This window comes from Takifugu rubripes, chromosome 7 (assembly GCF_901000725.2).
Source record: "Takifugu rubripes chromosome 7, fTakRub1.2, whole genome shotgun sequence".
Taxonomy (NCBI): Eukaryota; Metazoa; Chordata; class Actinopteri; order Tetraodontiformes; family Tetraodontidae; genus Takifugu; species Takifugu rubripes.
In genome coordinates, this window is record NC_042291.1 from 622737 (window position 1) to 640398 (window position 17662).

Consider the following 17662-nt stretch of genomic DNA (forward strand, 5'->3'; position numbering starts at 1 on the left):
AGCAGACAGAACTTAGATCATCAACAGCTCAGCTAAAGGAAAGGCCAAACCCCCCAAAAAATCCAAAATAAATTGTGAACCTTCTGAATATGACATACTTAAGGAAAAAATGATATAGTGTAAAAGTTATATTTATAAAATTTATACATTTATATTTATATTATATCATTTGGGACCAAAAATGAAAAATGTACAGATGGATCAAAAATTTTTAAGGGGAAGTCCTAGACAAAATCACTGTGTGACAGCAATTTCATCCCTCACTAAAATTTCTGTTCATAAAAATGTTCATTGGTAATGATCATACAGCTAATGTTGGTGGCTCAATGTTTGTTCTTGATGATGATATCCTTTAAGAGGAGTAATGGGGGGACAGAAGGCTTGACGCGCCAAGTAGCTGTAGATCACTTGTAATGCTACTTGCAAACACCATTCCCTTTGCAGGGCATGTAGGTCACCAGCATCACAGTTCTACTGGTCATCAATGTAGATTGATGTGCAAAGCTATTGTAAAACATCTCCTGAGTGTCCAAAAAACTCCATAAATCAAACGAAAAACTACTTAGCACCCCATGTAAGCCAATCACAATGGACATTGTCAGCGGAGGTTCTCAGTCATCCAGGTCATGGTAATTCTGGTAGTTCAATCTTACAACTGGACTCTTTGAGTTTCATGAAGATATTTCACCTCTCATCCAAGAGGTTTCATCAGTTCTAACTGACAGTTGGGGAGTCCCAGATACTTATACTCATTAGGAGCCATTAACACATTTGGAGCTTCGGTCACCTGATTGTTGGCTGTTTCACCCCTCATTATGCGGGTTGTTGAAACTTCCTTTGACACAATGGGGTTCATTAGTGGCCCTGTGTAAATGGCCTCTGCTCCTCCTGGGGAGGTTTTTCGACACTATTGAAAACAGGTGACAGGTGAAGCCTCAGACCCCTCTGTTTAATAATGGTCTTTCCAGTTTGACATAGATGGCCTTTTTCAGTCCTCTTTGAACCCTCTCCCCTCCCAGCCCAAAACCTGTATGTTATTGTCCTCAAAAGGACAATTAAAACAAAAAACTTTTTCTGAATAAGAAGAAACCTTAAGGAGAGCCACAGATGAGGGGGGCCCGCTCCTAATAATAAGGGTCCCTCTCCACATATACAGAGAACATCAACATTAGTTATATATCTATGTTCCTATTAGAATTGGAGTATAATGTGTCGATGGGCGACGATATTGATGCTAATAAAAAGTCTGTTGGCCAAAGGTACATCTTCAGAGGTCCTCATATGGAGCTCAGGGCTGCCTTACCTTCAGGTGTTGATGCACTGTATGCGGGATCAGTAGGATCAGAGAAAAACAAGACAGGCTCCATTGGCATTATATTTCCATTATGATAACATGTTATCCATGCGCTCTCTGTGAACCCTGCATCCACTGAGTTCACCCCGGAGAATATGTGTGTAGTTCTGGTTCTTGTACTTAAGGTGATGAGTTCACATACACTCTTACTGTAGATGATCAGGACACATATCAACAGGAGCCATCAGCACTTTCTCTCCTGGGCTGGACCCAAAAAGGGACATATTAGAATATTAGAAATATAATATAATATTAGAACACCTCCCTCTAAGTCTATTATGAGGGAGGTGTCTCACCAGACAACCCTTTTTGCTGGACAGCTACAAAAGGTTTGCTTATTGAATTGAGGGACTCTTATCTGTGCACACTATTAAAGTAGACTGAATGACTGGGTTAGGCATTGATGACAAACTTTCAGTGGCCAATCAGGATTTGACAGATTGATTAAAAAAAAAACTTTTTCTGAATAAGAAACTGGTGTGTATGCTGGTGCCACCGCCAGGGACAGACTGAGGCTGCAGCGCGTCGTGCGCGCTGCCGAGAAGGTGATCAGCTGCAGGCTTCCATCCATCCAAGACCTGTATATCTCCAGGACCCGGAGGTGTGCAGGTCGGATCACGGCAGACCCTTCCCACCCTGGTCACGGACTGTTTTCCCCCCTCCCCTCAGGCAGGAGACTACGGTCCATTCGGACCAAAACCTCCCGCTACATGAACAGCTTCTTCCCCTCTGCCATCAGGCTGCTGAACACCAAGTGACTTATCACTTAAGCACCATGTACAGCAGCCAGTCGGACTCACGAACAATACATCACATTACTCCTGCATTGACCTGCACTATTTCTTACTATTTATATATATACTGTATATATGTCTTATTTTATTTATCTTATTCTAGTGTTGTCTTCTTTATGTTGAATGTCGCAGCATCACACCAAGACACATTCCTAGCTTGTGTAATACTGTGTATTACATGAACAATGGCAATAAATCTGCTTCTGATTCTTCTGATTCTGATTGATATAAATGGTCCTGTCAGGGCCGTGGGAGACTGCATCCCATAGTGAGCTGCATCCCTCAAATTATTCAAAGAAGTGCGACTATGTTAGATAACCAAATGTTTTAATCACTTCTAATCAAGATCAATCATTAAAAAATAAATAAATAAAAGCGAGTACATGGCTGCTCTCACTTTTCATAGGACTGGGCACTCTAGAAAAAATTATATTTTATTACCTCGATCAGAGAAATGAAGCAATTTGATACATTATCATTTCTTTATTCGGTAAAAGTAAGAGTTTCGATGATGACGATGAGGTAGCCATTGTTGTTGTTTTCATTTTTTTTGGTTTGTGGAACAAAAAGTGAGAAGAGTCTCAGAAATACAAATTACACTGTAATATTTACAACAAAGACACTGTATTTGATATATAATGTAATAAGAACACTCAAAAAATAATCCAAAACAAGACCTTACATACAATAAAGTCAGAAATGCATTGAAAATGACCTGAATGAGTTTACTGTTGCTTTGAAAGACAATGGGACAGTCCTCAATGTACCTCCTATTATGACTCCACTCCCCAGGTCTCTCACCCTTACCACCCCCTCCTCTGACCCAGCAGGAGCTTGAGACTTTCAAAAGTCCACCCAGCCCTTATGGGCTGGCCATCCTGCTTGTGGACTTCAGCTCCACTTTCAATGCAATAATCTCGGACCTGCAACAGGACAAGATTTCTCAGTTTAAAATGGCAGATTCCACCTGCAGTTCTGTCACAGACCTCCTGTCTGACAGGGAAAAAATGGTAAAGGCAGAAAAATTGGAAGTAGACCCATCAACACCGGTTCCCCTCAAGGCAATGACAAAAGTGAAATTTGATCCATTTTACAGATGATTTTTGCTCTCGGTGATGATTCTTCTTTAAATAAAACCCAATCATCAAATACCTGCTGCATATGCAGATTTTATACCTGACAGGAGTCCACGCCTCCACTCATGGTGCCAGCACACATCATTCGAGGAGTTAAATATGTCCCATAGACACTGGAGTGGCCGCAGACAGATTGGTCAATTACCTTGACCTGAGCTTGCCTTAAGTTATTTGTCACAAAGCCTGGGACAGAAATAGAGGACAAGTCAAGCACTGTGAAATTCAACTAAAAATCAAACACATTAGGTCACCCAGAAAGCTTCATAGTTGCCATTAGTCTGCCTTTTAGTAATATATAAACCCCTGGATGAGTCTTCATCTCATTGTAGGGTCCTGTGTGAGTATTTAGGGGTTCAGTACCTTGCTCAGTGGTGCTTGGGCAGTGCTCTGAAGGTGCCCTCATCTATCATCTGAAACTTTTTTAGCTAAGCAATCCAAATAAAGGCAAATCATCATTGTGTGAGACTAATAGAATGAGCCACCTCCTTCACGAATGTATCCCCAGCCTGTGATCCAACAGGCGGCTCCAGGAAGAAAGGATTCACCTTCACTCGGTAAACACACTAGCCGCACCCTGCCTGTAACGGCACAGAGTAATTAGACTCTAACATGATTTTATATCTTTGGTCAAAAATGATAAAGTTACAAAGATTATTTCCTAGCTCATAGCGGGCCAAAGTTATATTTAAAAAAAAAAAAGTTTCCTAAATCCAGCTCATCACTACGATAGATCACAATCTCTGTCTTAATGTGGTATATATAGTATTTCTGTTTTTTCAGGGGTTTATAAATGTATTCCAAAATTCCTAATTTTCCCCATCATACATATACAGTATGTATGTTTAAACTAAATCATTTGTATGCTTTGATGGCCACATTGCTTGAACTCATTTGTCCTAGTGCTTCAGAAATATCAATTAGATATTATCAATGCCCTAGTATCTGACTCCTTTTAGAATGCAATGCATGACCGTACAAAATATTTCACGTCCTGTAAATGTTAAAGTTGACACTATTAACATGTGGGAGTTACATTTGTTTTGTCATTTAAACACTGGCTTCACTGCAACTACAAAGTATTAAGAAAATAAAGTTAATCTCATGCTGTTATGATTCTGAACATACACGCAAAGAAATGTACAGTATTTATGCTCTATGCCTCTCCTCTCCTCTCCTCTCCTCTCCTCTTTCTCTACCCAGCCGGCCATCAGCAGGAGGGTCCCCCAACATGAGCATGGTCCTGCTCAAGGTTTCTTCCTGTTAAAGGGGAGTTTTTCCTTGCCACTGTTGCTAGACTTCCTCACTGACAGACCACAGTCAGTGCGGGTCAGACAGAACACCTGCAGCGTCATCACTCTAAGCATAGCGCCCATCAGGGCTGTTTCCAACGCAATATTCACTGTTCGCTATTCACTCTGATAACACACGACTGCCTTCCCAGATGTGCTACCAACCACATTGTGAAGTTCGCGGATGACACAACAATGGTGGGTCTCATCAGGGACGACAACGACCTGGCCAACAGAGAAGAGGTGGAGCAGCTGATGGGCTGGACCAGGGACAATAGTCTGATCTTGAATGTGGACAAAACAAAAGAGATCATGGTTGACTTTAGAAACGGCCCACCCACGCTCCTCTTATCACCAACAGCACGCCTGTGGAGGTGGTCAACAGTAAGTTGCTGGGGGTGCACATCAAATACAAACTCACCTGGTCTGTAAACACTGCGTCACTGGTCAAGAGGGCACATCAGTGCATGTACTTTCTGCGTAAGATGGAGAGAGCCCACCTGCCCCCCATCCTCAATATGTTCTACAGAAGCACCCTGGCAAATTGCATGTGGAGGCTGCAGCGCTTCTGATTGGAAGGGTGTGAGATGAGTGGTGAGAACAGCAGAGAAAATCATTGGGACTTCTCTCCCCTTCATCCAGGACATTGCACAGAAGCGCTGCTTATCCCGAGCTGAAAATATCAGCAGAGACCCCTTCACCCTCATCATGGACTGTTTTTCCCGCTAGCCTCTGGGCGCAGCATTCTTGTGCAGGACCACCAGGTTCTGTAGCAGCTTTGTCCCCCAAGTCATCAGAACTTTTGAATTGCAAACCCATCCCAGGAGGGCGATCTCATCTGACTATTGACTTGACTTTTACACTTCTGAAAAATTCTGGTATTGTACGGTTTTTGTAGACTCTTTATCTGACCTGCACATTTGGCATATACTGGTATTGTACAGTTTTATATTTGTCCATTATACATTCCGGTATTTATTCTGTACATTACATATTTTATCACTGTGCTGAGCCAAGTGTAATGAAGTTTCATTCTGCACACTCTTGTGGTGAACGACATTAAAGTTGTCCAAGTCTAAGTCTAAGATTACTGATTTAGGTCTACCTCCTCATGTATAGCATGCAATTAATCAGTTTTCCCACACTTTCATATTTTTTTCTTTTTATCCACTGACATTTCTGTCCTTTGCAGAGTTGTGGGGAGGGTACTGAAGCCAATCCCACCTGCATCAGGGAGAAGACAGGGTTCACCCCTGAATGGGTCGCCAGCTGGCACCTCCCACTGCTCCCAGGACACATTCTAAGTTTTGGTCTGCATCGGGGCTTGAACCTGGAGCCCTCCACTTCTCAGCCCAGTCCCCTACAGAAAGCTACCCCCCCCCCCCCCCCCCCCCACCCTTTCATATTATTTCTCATAGTGCCTGATGAAGCATTTGTAACTTATGTCACTTTTTTCATCTCTTTTTTTCCCCTTATTTTTGATCAAGCATTAATTTAACACTCAGACCTTTAAATTTTTTATGAATCTCTTTCTGAATGAAAACGGTCAGAGGCTGGATGAATTTTCTCTGCACCAACTTAACCAAGCTTTAATACATGAGTCTTTCCTCTGTAAGTTCAGACTGGCATAGTGGTTAGGAGGCTCTGACCTGTTGGATGGAGAGCTGGAGGTTGACGGTTTGGGTCTCAACTCTACACTCTAAACTATGAACAATAAAGCCAGCAAAATGCTGAAGTTATGTTTCTGTTCCCAAAGCTTTTAGGTCAACATCTATAAACAAAGTTTAAAAGTTATGAAAGAAAGGCGGGGCCAACGGCAAGGATGGAGAAATCAGGTTCAGACCAAATTTTGGATCCTTGAGTTTTCCAGACATTGTTATGCTGACGATATGCTGGAAAAATGCTATTGGTTTGTTCCCAGACCACTACATGCTAAAACTCTTTTGGTGATAAAATGTGGCTAGAAACATGCTTTAGAGGTTCATTTAGCAGGGTATATAAAAAAAAGATGCTCAACTGGCACATTTTTTTTAACATTTTCTCTTTTATAAGACACTGTCTGCAGCTCTCATGTACAAAAAATGAACACAAAACAAGAGATTCAATGACAGAAACAAAAAAAAAATTATCTCAAAGTACAAAGTAGTGGCTTTTCTATCAATAGATAGAATAGATCAATAGATTAACAACCAAATGGGCTCTTGGAGCAGATGAAGCGATATGAAGAAGTACACACGTTGTTACTCCAACCATCTAAAAATGAGAGAAAACAAAATTAAGACAAATTCATGCTGCTTCCTACATCATACAGAAACTTTGCAGTCACATTGTCTCCTGAAGTGTGGTAACAGTTGTACTTACTGGTGCTGTATAAGTACATGCAGGGGTAGCTGACAGAGGAGTACTGCGAGTACCAGTTGGTATAATAGAAACCTTCATTATTGATCCACAGCCAACGGCCCTGACACACAAAAACAATCCATCTTAGATCGATCTGATGGACATCCAGAACCAACTTAACAACCAGCTGGACTTCAGTCTCAGTTCTGGACTGTGTGACCAGATATTCATCAGTTGGTACCTGCAGGTAAAACCCCCCCAACCACGCAGTGGACTGGCCAGCAGTTTTTGTCATCTGCTGCAGGAAGCTGTACTCTCTGGGGCTGCTGACTGAGGCCAGGTTAGCACCCAAACTGTTGCAGTGATCCTATTGGACAGAACACAAGCAAAGGTTGAATACCAAAAAAGGACCACCCTGTCTAAATTATTGGAATTACTCATCCTCCGAACTTAAGTGGTCGTAATAGTACCTTAGCGCTGTACCAGTTCATGGGAGAATTGACAAAGATGTAGCATCGATAGCCATAAGTGAACCAGCCGTCTGGACAGAAGTTAACACGAGCTGCAGAGAACATTTTTATTATGACTGATTGTTTTTCCAGCTGTCACAGCAGAAACTTCTGCTCACATCACACCCACATGTATCCTCCCAGCTGTGAGGGACCACAGATACAACACAAGAGCAAACCAGGTTCTTTTATTTCATGATTCCTACCGTTTCTGGAAGCAGGATCAGATTCTTCATCCTCCTCTTCTTGCAGCATCTTTGACTTCTTCTCAGCATCATCAGCACCTCCTTTCTCATCTTCGCTCACTACCTCCTCGGCGGGTGCAGCAGCCATTTGTTCCTCCACTGGTTGTGGGTTCGATCCTGCTGGCATCTCTGTGAATATATTAAAGAGGTCAGAAGTCAGATCCACATCTGAATGCCTGGTTGGATAAAAACAAACATCTTAAACACCCACCTGGAGACTTTTCTTCAACTTCTGCTGGAGCTGCATACACAAACATTAATGTTAATCATCCTGTGTGTATGTGTGTGTGTGTGTGTGTGTGTGTGTGTGTGTGTGTGTGTGTGTGTGTGTGTGTGTGTGTGTGTCAGACCTGCCAGGGCAGCACACAGCAGGACCGAGAGGATCAGCACAGTCTTCATGGTGATGCTGAGCAGGTCGTTCTGTGTTGAGATGAAGAATTATTCTAAAGAGAGCTGAGAGTGACCAGATCCTCTGGCTGAAAACAGGTGGATGTCTTCGCTGTCAGGTGAGATGATATTGGTCAGGTATGAGCTGAGTGATTGTTGCAGCTCTTTATATACTGTCATGAGCATGTTACGTGACTATTAGAACGTGCTGCTGTTGTTCTTTATCTCAGAATCACGTGCCTTTATTGGCATAATAACCACAAACTTGAATTGACTTAATTGATTATCGATTCATACTAAATCTTTGTTTTCTCCCATTTAATGGTGAAGAACCTCCCTCGTCATCTGATGAATGTACAGTCTAGAGAGAAACTTTGCGACAACAAAGAAATCTTACATTCTTCAAAGTTTCATCAAAGTGGAACTAAATACTGTTGTGGTCAAATACATCACAAACCTGTTTCCCCTTCAGGTAATGTTCTACATAAATGTCTCCTCATGAATGTTCCTCTGGTATAAAAAGAATAGAGAAGAGTGCAACTCGGTGACTGTGAATGACCCTTTATATTGAACCACATGCATGATGTGGTGCATCGGCTGTAGGTTTGCTCTGTTAGTTGTATGGTTTTTTGGTGTGTGACACTAGCCTGTCAGCTGAGGAGCATTTGCAGAATGCTGCTTTTACTTACTCACTTATCTTAATTTATTGTACTTGGATACAATAAATCTCATATTTATCGCGTTTCTACTTACCAGTGTTCACTCACTGAAGTATACATACTCAGCTTCAGATTACTCCAAACTAACATAATTAACAAAAATAATTTTACAGTTAAAAAGAATTTGCAATTATGGTTCCAGAAAGTTTTCATGGACATGGATAAAAACATATTTTTATTGGTGGATAAACTGAAAGTAAATCTGATTTGTCCTTTTTGTTTATTAAACTTTGGCTAGGTTTTCCCTTTATCTCAGATAATTTTCACTTTCTCAGCTTTTATTTTTATGTTTTTAATTTTTTTTTATTGTATTTTTAAATAATTGTGAATATTTGTGAATATTTCTACCCATTTAAGTGGGGAGAACCTTTAACATTTTAGTTTGCTCATTTTGATCTTTTTATTTTTTTGGGCTGTTATCATCTGTTACTGGGTCTGTTATTAATCTAGCTCTGGTCACACGTGTTCTATGAAAAGTCAGATTTGAAATAATTATAGTTTATTATTAAATTATTTTACTGCTGGAAAAGTCTGCCCTCATTTATCTATGTTGTTGTGCTGATGTAAGACTGAAGTTCACTTTCTGAGCTGTTGTTCAAAACCTTATAATTAAGCAATTCAGGTTGTAAATCTCCAAGCAGAGGGTTTTGTGGCTCGTGAGCCACCTGTAGAGATATGCTTTGTGCATGCACGTGTGCACCTTGATTTGTGGACAGTCTCTTCAAGGCAACAGCAGACTGTTGAGCTCTCAGGAAATGTGCAAATTTCTTTCTCAGCACTTCATACAGCAGCTGCTCCAGCATTTGCTTCAGTATTTGATGCATTCAAACAATCTGTTTAAATTAAATTTTCTCATTTTGGCCACTTTAGTCAGAACCCATATTTTTTATCTTGGTAGCCTTTTTTTAAATGCAAAGAGATAAAGCGCTCAAACTACAAAAAGTGGGAAAAAAGTAGTTGCAGAGATGAAAATAGCTGCAGTCAGGAGCAGTACCAGATGAATAATATCAGGAACACCCTTGGGCGAAACCCTGGAACAGCAAATGTTCAAGTGGGGAACAGTCAAAGTAATCAAGTACCTGCTGGCATTCAGAGGTTGTGAGCAATTTGACAGCATGTTGTGACAGTAAAATTCAAAGCTCAGTTTCTTCCCAGTAAGGTTTTCACTCACCCAGTTCGAGGGTCAAAGGACAGTGGCTATCACATCAGCACTGGTTGTTTTACTATTGACCCAAGTCAATCAGCAAGGGGTAGGATCACATTAGAGTTTACTTCCTCCCACTCCTTTATGAACAGGTATATTATTTGTTAAAGCATGCATCTAGAACTGTTTTTTCTTTACTAAATTATTATTTATCTCATACCTTTATTTTATTGTCTTTGCATGTGCATGTTCAAAATGAAAACATATCAATCAAATGAGCAGTCACTCAAAGGCCGTGACAGGATATATGACTACAGCATTTGTTGAGCCTCCAGTCAAATGTCGATGATAAAGCAGTTTGCATTTTTCAATTTTTGACACATTACATGTTCCTGGACTTCGGGTTCAGCATTTAACGCCATTATTCCACAATGTCTGGCAGATAAACTGGGACCCATGGGTCTCAACACCCCTCCTGTGCAATGGGCTGCTAGACTTCCTCACTGACAGACCACAGTCAGTGCGGGTCAGACAGAACACCTGCAGCGTCATCACTCTAAGCATAGCGCCCATCAGGGCTGTTTCCAACGCAATATTCACTGTTCGCTATTCACTCTGATAACACACGACTGCCTTCCCAGATGTGCTACCAACCACATTGTGAAGTTCGCGGATGACACAACAATGGTGGGTCTCATCAGGGACGACAACGACCTGGCCAACAGAGAAGAGGTGGAGCAGCTGATGGGCTGGACCAGGGACAATAGTCTGATCTTGAATGTGGACAAAACAAAAGAGATCATGGTTGACTTTAGAAACGGCCCACCCACGCTCCTCTTATCACCAACAGCACGCCTGTGGAGGTGGTCAACAGTAAGTTGCTGGGGGTGCACATCAAATACAAACTCACCTGGTCTGTAAACACTGCGTCACTGGTCAAGAGGGCACATCAGTGCATGTACTTTCTGCGTAAGATGGAGAGAGCCCACCTGCCCCCCATCCTCACTATGTTCTACAGAAGCACCAGAAAGAGCACCCTGGCAAATTGCATGTGGAGGCTGCAGCGCTTCTGATTGGAAGGGTGTGAGATGAGTGGTGAGAACAGCAGAGAAAATCATTGGGACTTCTCTCCCCTTCATCCAGGACATTGCACAGAAGCGCTGCTTATCCCGAGCTGAAAATATCAGCAGAGACCCCTTCACCCTCATCATGGACTGTTTTTCCCGCTAGCCTCTGGGCGCAGCATTCCTGTGCAGGACCACCAGGTTCTGTAGCAGCTTTGTCCCCCAAGTCATCAGAACTTTTGAATTGCAAACCCATCCCAGGAGGGCGATCTCATCTGACTATTGATTTGACTTTTACACTTCTGAAAAATTCTGGTATTGTACGGTTTTTGTAGACTCTTAATCTGACCTGCACATTTGGCATATACTGGTATTGTACAGTTTTAGATTTGTCCATTATACATTCCGGTATTTATTCTGTACATTACATATTTTATCACTGTGCTGAGCCAAGTGTAATGCAGTTTCATTCTGCACACTCTTGTGCTGAACGACATTAAAGTTGTCCAAGTCTAAGTCTAAGATTACTGATTTAGGTCTACCTCCTCATGAATAGCATGCAATTAATCAGTTTTTCCGCACTTTCATATTTTTTTCTTTTTATCCACTGACATCTCTGTCCTTTGCAGAGTTGTGGGGAGGGTACTGAAGCCAATCCCACCTGCATCAGGGAGAAGACAGGGTTCACCCCTGAATGGGTCGCCAGCTGGCACCTCCCACTGCTCCCAGGACACATTCTAAGTTTTGGTCTGCATCGGGGCTTGAACCTGGAGCCCTCCACTTCTCAGCCCAGTCCCCTACAGAAAGCTACCCCCCCACCCCCCCACCCTTTCATATTATTTCTCATAGTGCCTGATGAAGCATTTGTAACTTATGTCACTTTTTCATCTCTTTTTGTTCCCTTATTTTTGATCAAGCATTAATTTAACACTCAGACCATTACATTTTTTATGAATCTCTTTCTGAATGAAAACGGTCAGAGGCTGGATGAATTTTCTCTGCACCAACTTAACCAAGCTTTAATACATGAGTCTTTCCTCTGTAAGTTCAGACTGGCATAGTGGTTAGGAGGCTCTGACCTGTTTGATGGAGAGCTAGAGGCTGACGGTTTGGGTCTCAACTCTACACTCTAAACTTTGAACAATAAAGCCAGCAAAATGCTGAAGTTATGTTTCTGTTCCCAAAGCTTTTAGGTCAACATCTATAAACAAAGTTTAAAAGTTATGAAGGAAAGGCGGGGCCAATGGCAAGGATGGAGAAATCAGGTTCTGACCAAATTTTGGATCCTTGAGTTTTCCAGACATTGTTATGCTGACGATATGCTGGAAAAATGCTATTGGTTTGTTCCCAGACCACGACATGCTAAAACTCTTTTGGTGATAAAATGTGGCAAGAAACATGCTTTAGAGGTTCATTTAGCAGGGTATATAAAAAAAGATGCTCAACTGGCACATTTTTTTTTAACATTTTCTCTTTTATAAGACACTGTCTGCAGCTCTCATGTACAAAAAATGAACACAAAACAAGAGATTCAATGACAGAAACAAAATAAAATGATCTCAAAGTACAAAGTAGTGGCTTTTCTATCAATAGATAGAATAGATCAATAGATTAACAACCAAATGGGCTCTTGGAGCAGATGAAGCGATATGAAGAAGTACACACCGTGTTACTCCAACCATCTAAAAATGAGAGAAAACAAAATTAAGACAAATTCATGCTGCTTCCTACATCATACAGAAACTTTGCAGTCACATCGTCTCCTGAAGTGTGGTAACAGTTGTACTTACAGGTGCTGTATAAGAACATGCAGGGGTAGCTGACAGAGGAGTACTGCGAGTACCAGTTGGTATAATAGAAACCTTCATTATTGATCCACAGCCAACGGCCCTGACACACAAAAACAATCCATCTTAGATCGATCTGATAGACATCCAGAACCAACTTAACAACCAGCTGGACTTCAGTCTCAGTTCTGGACTGTGTGACCAGATATTCATCAGTTGGTACCTGCAGGTAAAAACCCCCCAACCACGCAATGGACTGGCTGGAGGTTTTTGTCATCTGCTGCAAGAAGCTGTACTCTCTGGGGCTGCTGACTGAGGCCAGGTTAGCACCCAAACTGTTGCAGTGATCCTATTGGACAGAACACAAGCAAAGGTTGAATACCAAAAAAGGACCACCCTGTCTAAATTATTGGAATTACTCATCCTCCGAACTTGAGTGGTCGTAATAGTACCTTAGCGCTGTACCAGTTCATGGGAGAATTGACAAAGATGTAGCATCGATAGCCATAAGTGAACCAGCCGTCTGGACAGAAGTTAACACGAGCTGCAGAGAACATTTTTATTATGACTGATTGTTTTTCCAGCTGTCACAGCAGAAACGTCTGCTCACATCACACCCACATGTATCCTCCCAGCTGTGAGGGACCACAGATACAACACAAGAGCAAACCAGGTTGTTTTATTTCATGATTCCTACCGTTTCTGGAAGCAGGATCAGATCCTTCATCCTCCTCTTCTTGCAGCATCTTTGACTCCTTCTCAGCACCACCAGCACCACCATTCTCATCTTCGCTCACTACCTCCTCGGCGGGTGCAGCAGCCATTTGTTCCTCCACTGGTTGTGGGTTCGATCCTGCTGGCATCTCTGTGAATATATTAAAGAGGTCAGAGGTCAGATCCACATCTGAATGCCTGGTTGGATAAAAACAAACATCTTAAACACCCACCTGGAGACTTTTCTTCAACTTCTGCTGGAGCTGCATACACAAACATTAATGTTAATCATCCTGTGTGTATGTGTGTGTGTGTGTGTGTTTGTGTGTGTGTGTGTGTGTTTGTCAGACCTGCCAGGGCAGCACACAGCAGGACCGAGAGGATCAGCACAGTCTTCATGGTGATGCTGAGCAGGTCGTTCTGTGTTGAGATGAAGAATTATTCTAGAGAGAGCTGAGAGTGACCAGATCCTCTGGCTGAAAACAGGTGGATGTCTTCGCTGTCAGGTGAGATGATATTGGTCAGGTATGAGCTGAGTGATTGTTGCAGCTCTTTATATACTGTCATGAGCACGTTATGTGACTATTAGAACGTGCTGCTGCTGTTCTTTATCTCAGAATCACGTGCCTTTATTGGCATAATAACCACAAACTTGAATTGACTTAATTGATTATCGATTCATACTAAATCTTTGTTTTCTCCTATTTAATGGTGAAGAACCTCCCTCGTCATCTGATGAATGTACAGTCAAATACATCACAAACCTGTTTCTACTTCAGGTAATGTTCTACATAAATGTCTCCTCATGAATGTTCCTCTGGTGTAAAAAAAGAATGGAGAAGAGTGAAATACCTTTTGTTTTCACATCAACCTAACTGAACCACATAAAGAGAATTTTAGTGTTTAGGGGCAAGTAACACCCTGCAGCTACCCTTCAGTGGGCTCACTGAAGAATTTAAGGTAGCACGCACAAGAGAAGCCCTACAGTACAGAGACTCCAGGGACTGCAAGGTGTCATCAGCCGGGATTGAGGTGAAGACAGGAAGGAAGTGGAAGGCAGAAAAGGCAGTGGATGTGGCTGAGTCACGCCTAAGGCAAAAGGCACTAGTTGGGGCCGTGGCAACAGGAAGAACAGGCTTGGGCTACTTCCCAAAGACCCAAGTCAGCCATGCCCGGGGCAAAGAGAGAAACCACCTACTTCAGGAGGAGGTCCGAGCAGGCGTGGAGGAAGAGCGAGTGGGTAGGGCAGTGGGACTCCAGCAGCAGGGGGCATGGACAAGGTGGGAGAGTGCGTTACAGCGCAAAGTTACCTGGTCAAACATCATGCAGGCAGACTTCCACCACGTCCGGTTCCTTGTGGCGGCAGTCTACGACGCCCTCCCCAGCCCAGCAAACCTCCATGCGTGGGGAAAGAGCGAGACACCCACCTGTTCCCTTTGCGCCGGAAGAGGCTCCCTGGAACACCTCCTTAGCAGCTGCCCAAAGTCCCTGGCTGATAGTCGCTATCGCTGGCGCCACGACCAGGTACTCAAAGCAGTGGCTGAGAGCATAGCCCTGGCCATTAGCACCAGCAAACACCATCATGCGCCGAAGAAGGCAATCTCCTTCATAAAAGCTGGAGAGAGACCTCGTGCAGGCCCACAGATAACAACGGGACTCCTCCACACAGCTCCTGATTGGCAACTGCACGTTGACCTGGGAAAACAACTGATATTCCCCCAGCACATCGTAACAACATCTCTACGGCCAGACATGATCATCATCTCAGAGGCTTCGAAACACCTGATCATGCTGGAGCTTAAAGTGCCCTGGGAAGAGCGAATTGAGGAAGCCAACTAAAGGAAACGTGCCAAATATCAGGAGCTGGTGGAGGAGTGCAGGGGCAGGGGCTGGAGGACCTTCTACGAGCCCATAGAAGTTGGCTGTAGAGGCTTTGCAGGACGCTCCCTCTGTAAAGCCTTTGGCCGATTGGGAATTACAGGGACAGCCAAAAAGAGGGCCATTAAAGCTGCAAGTGAAGCTGCAGAGAAAGCCACGAGGTGGCTGTGGCTGAAAAGGGCAGATCCGTGGGTTGCTACTGGGACACAAGCCGGGTCTTGATCACCCCGGCTGGGTCGCCTGGGCGAGGGTGTATGATGTTGTGAGACCCGAAACACCCTATGAACCCAGGATACATCACTGATGATGTGTCCCAGTGCATCCAGGAGATGTATCTTTTAAGGGTTTAACTGCAACTCGGTGAATGTAAATTACCTTTTATATTGAGCCACTTGTGTAATGTGATGCATCGGCAGTAGGTTTGCTCTGTTGTATGTTTTTTTTTTTGGTCTGCGATGCTTTCTCAGCTTTTATTTATGCAAATTCATGGCTGCTTGCGAGATGGAGCCAACGACACCCGGCTTCGTCAGTCGGAGGTCACCAAAATTAACATAGTGTCGGTGTCCAAGTACGCTAAAACGATGTCGGACTCCATGGCATTCTCTGGTCCCCTCCCCAATCTGGCCAGCGATGAAATGTTTAGCCGCATGTCATCGCTTCGTCGCTGGCTGTCACGGTGCTGCCCCGAAAACCAGGTGGCCTTTATAGACAATTGTAGCACTTTTTGGGGAAAACCTGGTCTGATTAGGAGAGACGGTGTCCATCCCACATGGGATGGTGCCTCTCTCATTTCTAGTAATTTGGCTAATTTTATTAGACCCAAAGTGACCTGACAATCCAGGGTCCAGACCAGGATGCAGAGTTGTAGTCTTACACACCTCTCTGCTGCTTCCATAGAAACCTCATCTGCCAACAATAACATATTTAACACTATAGAGGTAGTCTCTGTTCCACGGTTAAAAGTTCACCAAGCACAGAGCAGGGGAGCGGTCAATCACTATAATCTTATTAAAATTAATACTAAAGCACAAGTTGGAGAAACTAATATCACAATTAAATGTGGACTGTTAAATATTTATTTGTGTAAATCCCTGTTAGGGCATGACCTGATAGCGGATCATCACATTGATTTATTTTGTCTTACTGAGACCTGGCTTCAGGAGGAGAAGTATGTTAGCTTAAATGAATCTACTCCTCCTTCCCATCTTAATTATCATATTCCTCGTGTTACTGGTCGAGGAGGGGGAGTGGGAGCAATCTATCACTCCAAGTTATTAGTTAATCCTAGACCAAAACATGGCTCCAGTTCATTTGAAAGCCTGACTCTTGGCATCACCCATCTGAACTGGAAGGCAGAAAAGCCACTTCTATTTGTAGTTGTATATCGGCCCCCTGCTGGGCCACATTCAGAGTTCCTGTCTGATTTCTCTGATTTCTTATCTGACTTGGTCCTTAGAATGGACAAAGTTTTTTTTCTCCGTGGTGTTCCCTCCTCATACAGTAGAGTTAGCCATGGGGTTCCTCAAGGTTCTGTACTTGGACCAATCCTTTTCACCTTGTACATTCTTCCCTTAGGGAACATTATTCGGCAGCATGGGATAAATGTTCATTGTTATGCTGATGACACTCAGCTTTATTTATCCATGAAACCAGGGGAGACAGAGAAGTTAGTGAAGCTCCAGACCTGTCTTAAAGACATAAAGTCCTGGATGTCTTCACATTTCCTCCTCCTTAACTCAGGAAAAACTGAGGTCATGGTCCTGAACCTCTCAGGGATAGATTAGATCACATGATCACTCAAGATGGTATCTCATTAACATCTAGTCTCTCTGTGAGGAATCTAGGAGTAACCTTTGACCAAAATCTCTCCTTCAACTCACACATTAAATTAGTCTCTGGAAGTGCCTTTTTTCACTTGAGAAACATCACAAAGATCAGGAAGCTGCTGACGCGGCATGATGCTGAAAAGTTAGTCCATGCATTTGTTTCTTCCAGGCTGGACTATTGTAATTCTTTATTATCAGGGTGTCTAAACAACTCATTAAGAAGCCTCCAGCTGATCCAAAATGCTGCAGCCAGAGTTCTGACAGGTATTGGCAAAAGAGATCACATAACTCCTGTATTGGCGTCTCTTCATTGGCTGCTCGTTAAAATTAGAATAATTTTTATAACCCTCTTTTGCCCTACAAGGTCCATAGAGGCCTAGCTCCATCCTACCTGGAGGATCTAGTGATAACTTACCAGTCCAATAGACCACTCCGCTCTGAGAATGCTGGTCTACTTGTGGTTCCCAGAGTTTCTA

The 17662-nt window shown here is 43.0% G+C and overlaps 2 protein-coding genes across 2 annotated transcripts; both read right to left on the bottom strand.

Annotated features, from left to right (window-relative positions):
- Nucleotides 1-6404: 6404 nt before the first annotated feature.
- LOC101075787 (ladderlectin-like) lies at nucleotides 6405-8195 on the bottom strand. Its single transcript, XM_003979651.2, has 7 exons — nucleotides 8018-8195; nucleotides 7879-7908; nucleotides 7629-7796; nucleotides 7384-7475; nucleotides 7155-7280; nucleotides 6935-7034; nucleotides 6405-6826 (listed from the first exon to the last, which is right to left on the bottom strand). Exons 1-7 carry the CDS (start codon nucleotides 8064-8066, stop codon nucleotides 6756-6758), a joined length of 636 nt encoding a protein of 211 aa, XP_003979700.2. The 5' UTR covers nucleotides 8067-8195; the 3' UTR covers nucleotides 6405-6755.
- A 4239-nt stretch (nucleotides 8196-12434) lies between these two features.
- Nucleotides 12435-15044, bottom strand: LOC101075789 (ladderlectin-like). The gene is made up of 8 exons (XM_029839498.1): nucleotides 14910-15044; nucleotides 13833-13902; nucleotides 13716-13745; nucleotides 13466-13633; nucleotides 13221-13312; nucleotides 12992-13117; nucleotides 12772-12871; nucleotides 12435-12663 (listed from the first exon to the last, which is right to left on the bottom strand). The coding sequence occupies exons 2-8, from the start codon at nucleotides 13879-13881 to the stop codon at nucleotides 12593-12595; spliced, it is 636 nt and encodes a 211-aa protein (XP_029695358.1). The 5' UTR covers nucleotides 13882-13902; nucleotides 14910-15044; the 3' UTR covers nucleotides 12435-12592.
- Between the last annotated feature and the right edge of the window lie 2618 nt (nucleotides 15045-17662).